The sequence below is a fragment of the Sardina pilchardus genome, chromosome 14, assembly GCF_963854185.1.
Source record: "Sardina pilchardus chromosome 14, fSarPil1.1, whole genome shotgun sequence".
NCBI lineage: Eukaryota > Metazoa > Chordata > Actinopteri > Clupeiformes > Clupeidae > Sardina > Sardina pilchardus.
In genome coordinates, this window is record NC_085007.1 from 28,646,504 (window position 1) to 28,651,503 (window position 5,000).

The 5,000-nt window shown below is 46.1% G+C and overlaps 1 protein-coding gene across 2 annotated transcripts in view; it reads left to right on the top strand.

Moving 5' to 3' along the window:
* exd3 (exonuclease 3'-5' domain containing 3) overlaps nt 1-4,694 on the top strand; it is a 71,188-nt gene extending 66,494 nt beyond the window's left edge. For both annotated transcript variants that reach the window (XM_062554644.1, XM_062554645.1), the window contains exons 19-20: nt 2,561-2,627; nt 3,247-4,694. In XM_062554644.1, coding sequence (XP_062410628.1) covers nt 2,561-2,627; nt 3,247-3,662 — 483 coding nt within the window. In that variant the 3' untranslated portion in view covers nt 3,663-4,694. The remainder of the gene's footprint in view (nt 1-2,560; nt 2,628-3,246) is intronic.
* The last annotated feature ends 306 nt before the right edge of the window (nt 4,695-5,000 follow it).

Here is a 5,000-nt window from a genome sequence, read left to right on the forward strand (position 1 = left end):
CACACACACACACACACACACACACACACAGTAGCAAACAGAGCGCTAACAAGGGGGACAGGGAGATAAACATCAGAGAGAGAGAGAGAGAGAGAGAGAGTTGAAAAGAACAACACAGTGACCAAAGGATGTTCATTTATTAAGTTAAGCGAATTCATACACACTGCTCATACAATTCTAAAGGCTTTTATAAATGAGCAGGTAAATTAACAGAATAATAATTAAATTAATTGAGAAAGAAGAATGAGAGATGGTTTTTTTTTAAAAAAGGGAAAGTTAAAAAAAAGGGAAAGTTAAAGTGCACTAAACGAGTTATAAAAGTAAGCTAATAGAACATAAAATTATAAATAGAAAGTTGGTTTGAAGAGAATGAGTAGAGAAGGCAAGAAAGAAGGCTGGAAAGAGAGGGGGATGGAGAGAGAAAGAGGGAGAGGGGGATGGATAGAGGCGGAAGGGAGGAGTCTGTGAGTGGTACAGTTCTGTCTCGGCTCCCACAGACTTGGCCACGATGAACTCTGTGCCTAAGCACGCAACGCCGATTTCGTCGCCACCAAGGCCCGACAGTCCACGTAGCACCGACATGTTGTGTCTGCGCAGAGGCGTGCACGTTGGTGGCACACGTGCACGCCCGTTTTAAAGCACGTTGTGTGAACGCAGGCTACTTGAAAAATACTGCGGCGAACGCAGACGGTGTGAAGTATACTTCAGCCCTGAATCAGAGCAAAAGAGAACGCTGACGGTGTGAAGTATACTTCTGCCCTGAATCAGAGCAAAGAGTGGGTGCAGATCGAAAAGATCGAGAGAAAGCATGTGTGTATCACAGGAAAGAGAATATAGAATGTATTTGTGAGAAGGATGGAGTGTGTGTGTATATGTTTCTGTGTGTATGGGAGAGAGGGAGAGAAATAGATCATACACAGACAAAAGGGCGTAGTGTGTGAGTATGCGTGTGCGTGTGTGTGTGTGTGTGTGTCTGGTAAACAGACTACTGGAGTGGAGCACAGAGACCACAGGGAGGTGTGAACTGGAGAAAGGTGTGAACTCTGCCCTCGCACCTCCCACTCCGACACAACTGGAGTGTGTGTGTGTGTGTGTGTGAGTGAGGGGTGGGGGGTGGAGAGACGTTCCTGTGTGTTTGAAAGGTAGAGAGAGCAAGTCAGTGAATATCTGTCTGTTTTGTTTGTTTGTATGTGTGGGAATAAGAGAGTGACGAATTCTGTGTGTGAGAGTGTGTATGTTAAAGAGAAAGTGTGTGTGTGAGAGAGAGAGAGAGAAAGAAAGTGTGTGTGTGTGTTGTGCGTGCGTGCGTGCGTGCGTGCGTGCGTGCGTGCGTGCGTGCGTGCCTGCGTGCGTGCGTGCCTGCGTGCTTGCGTGCGTGTTTGGGTTTGAGAAGTGAGAATCAGTAAGTGGGTGAATGTGTGAGAAAGTCTGATGGGTGGAATCTGTGAAGTGGGGTTGTGTGTGAGCGCGCGTCTGTCCGTCTGTGGGAGTTTGTGTGTGTGAGAAACTAACTAACTAAGATGAGTTGAACAAGAGATGCGTGTGTGTCAATCTTACATGTGAATGTGGTTCCATTTTGTTTGCTGCATTCAGTTGTATATGATGGTCTTGTTTTGTTTTGTTTTGTCTTGTGTTGTTATGGTCTGGTTTTTTTTCTAATGCTGATGTGAAAGTTTAAGGGAATTTGTGCTTCAAATTTGTGGATTTGTGTGTGCAAGAAATGTATTGTGTAGTGGAGTGGTCAGTTTTGTATATGTGCGCAAGCATGTGTATGTTATTGTGTACGTGTTTGTTCGAGGTGTGTGTATGTGTGTGTGTGTGTGTGCTTGTGTCAATGCATTCATTACATAGTGTGCGTGCGTGCGAGCGTGCGTGTGTGGGGTGCCTTTTGTGAGCTCTGGCTGTAGGGCCTGTGTTCTCACCTCATCTGTCTCAGCTGCCTACCACACATCTGTGCATCTCTCTCTCCCTCCTCTCTCTTTCTCTCTTTCTCTCCTTCCTCTCTCTCTCCCTCTTTCATTCTCTCTACCTCTCTCCCCTCTCTCTCCCCCTTTTATTCTCCCTCCCTCTCACCCTCCTTCCTTCTCTCTCTCCTCTCTTTTCTCTCCCTGCATTCTTACTCTCTATCTATCTACTGTATCTATGTATCTGTATATCGATCTATCTATCTATACAACACACCTTGCGTTGTTTTTAACACATCTCTGTATCCAGATAGGAACATTTGTTTTAAGAGTATATCTATCTATCTATATATCTATCTATCTATTTATAAGCCTGTCTGGCCATTTATCTATCCTCTTCTCTCTCTCCTCCTCTCCCCTCCTGTCCTGTCTATCCACTTTGCGCATACAGTAAGTGTGTGTTGTTTTAAGATGGACGATTGTCTCTCTTGTTGGTCATTTGTCTGGGTGTTTTAACACAATCTCAGTGTTCAGTACTGAGACAAGCTTTTTACTGTGTTCTGCCAAAAGCATCCTGTGTACTGCAAAGCCCCGTAACAGATGCTTGTATAAGGGTTGGTTTGTTTTGTAAATGTTTGGATGTTTCTGTTTTGAAGGCATGCAACAATGACGAATACCTGCGACTGCCCCAGAAAACCATGGCAACCCTGATGACGGAGAAAGGTAAGAGCAGCTCACCTGGGCTGTGTTCGAGTTATACATCTAACCAGAAAGTAAAAGTCCTGCCAAGTATTTGATCCAACCATTTAGTAAAGCAGCTCATCCTAATTAGCAGCCAGATAGATCAGATAATTAGTCATATCACCTGTGTTAAGTCCACCTAACCCTGAAACCCTCTATTCTGTGATATGTACACACACACACACACACACACACGAAGACATGCACACTTGCAGTACCGTGCAAAAACATTTGGTATTTGTCTTAACAGTTCTGGTTGTGTCAGCATTAGCATTCTTTGTTGACTGATAACCAAAAGCATACTGTATGCTGTAGATGATCTTCCATTAAGATCGTTTTCAGGCGTCACACATAGCCCTTCTACTGTGGTGTAAAAGAACAAAAGAATCTTTCATGAAAACAATATAACAATATATCCAGCACAATTCCTTTGTATCCCCGGTGGCTTTGTACTGATTCAGGTCTGAAGGTGTTAACGTTGCCGTCCTGTGTGTGAAAAAACCTCTGGCGCCTAAAGGGTTAACGTTGCCGTCCTGTGTGTGGAAAAAACCTCTGGCGCCTAAAGGGTTAACGTTGCCGTAACGTTGTGTCCCTTGTCCAGGCCTGGTCCCGGAGCAGCCCCTGCCCAGCGCGGAGGCGTGGGATGACCACTACGAGCCGCTGCTCCCCTACAACAGCTGGCGGGGGCCCGAGGCGCCCACTTTCACGCCGCACTGCCGCTGGGCGCCCGAGGGCAGCCTGGACGCGCGGACACTGGCCTTCCCGGGCGGGGCCGTGGCCCAGTTGGACACGGTCCCGCCCGGCCTGCTGCCGCGCATCCCCGAGTTCTTCGTGCGCACGGGCTGCGGCAAGGTGTTCTGGGAAGGGACGCACTTCGACCGCGTGCTCAGCCAGTTTGAGGACGTGCTGCACATCGGCGAGGACGCGGTCGCCGCGGCAACCGACATCGCCACGACGCCGACACCAACGTCCACCACCAACATGGCCGCCTCCGCCACCCCCGACCTGCGAGCCTGAACACCTCACTTCCTGGAAGAAAGTACGAACTTCCTGTGTGCCGTTACTGTACAGGGCGACCCAAGGCTCCCCAGCTGAGAGCCACACTTCATCAGAATGCACTGTATGAGTCGAGTCACAATCATAAGTTGACACATTATTGCTTATTGTTCTTTGACACAATATTCGTGTGGTAATATGACAGTGTTTTTTTACATTTTTCTTTTTTCCACAAACGCTTTTGTTGCGTGACATCACAAAGGCCTGAATTTTGTGGCACACAGCCGTGGACTGGTCTTATTCTTAAACCTCATGGGCCACTGTATTTTCTTGTTCAATGTTTTTTTTCTGGATCGACATGGTGCACCTTAGCTGAAGTTTGTGTCTGTTCTGATATCAGAGTGTTGAGGGTCACACACACACACACACACGCACGCACGCACGCACGCACGCACGCACGCACGCACGCACGCACGCACAGACACACACACACAAACTTACACATGTACAATCACAACAAAACACAACTCCCATGCACACTTCTACGCCCTCTATTTCTCCCACACACACACACATGCACACTTTTACACCCTCTTCTGCTCTCTCTCTCTCTCTCTCACACACACACACACGCACACACACACAGACACACACACACACTTGCACATTTAATTGGTTGGGTGATGAGATTAACAGTGTGAGAAGTCAAAGCGTTTCTTTTCCATTGCCTTTCCTGCCAAGGTCAGTGGGCAGCCCAAACCACACTCCACCACACCCCTCTCTGTTCCGCTGCACTCAAACGTTTATCTCCCGTTTGGCCGAAGCTCTCAGGCCTCCGATCTGTTCCGCTACGCTACACTCTGCGTGTACGTTCAAATAACCCCTCGACGGAGAGAGCGACTACTTTTTTTAATATAACATATCTTAATCTCTAACTGGGAAATCTGTGGCCTACGTGTTTTGTAGTGTCATGTCATCCAGTCATTAACTTCTGGGACATATTGCCAGGTTTTGGCAATTCTATCGATTGTCTTTTTTTTTCTTTTTTTTAAAATAAATAAATACAATTTTATGACTAATTGTGTCTTCACTACTTAGATATAGCCTATGCAGGGAAAAACATATTTTATGTAACATATGGTTGGTTAAGGTGTTTAAATGCATTCAGTTTTGTTTATAAGAGCTTGCAACATATCATGCATTAGAACGTAATGTGTTTAACTTTTACATGTTCTCCAGAGTATTCAGTCCTGGCGTTTCTCTTTAGTTGTTTTAAGGCTGCAAATATAACAAATATAAAGAATCATTTAGCTATACTTAACAACCCCGTAGGGGTTTTTTTGTTTTTAAATAATCACT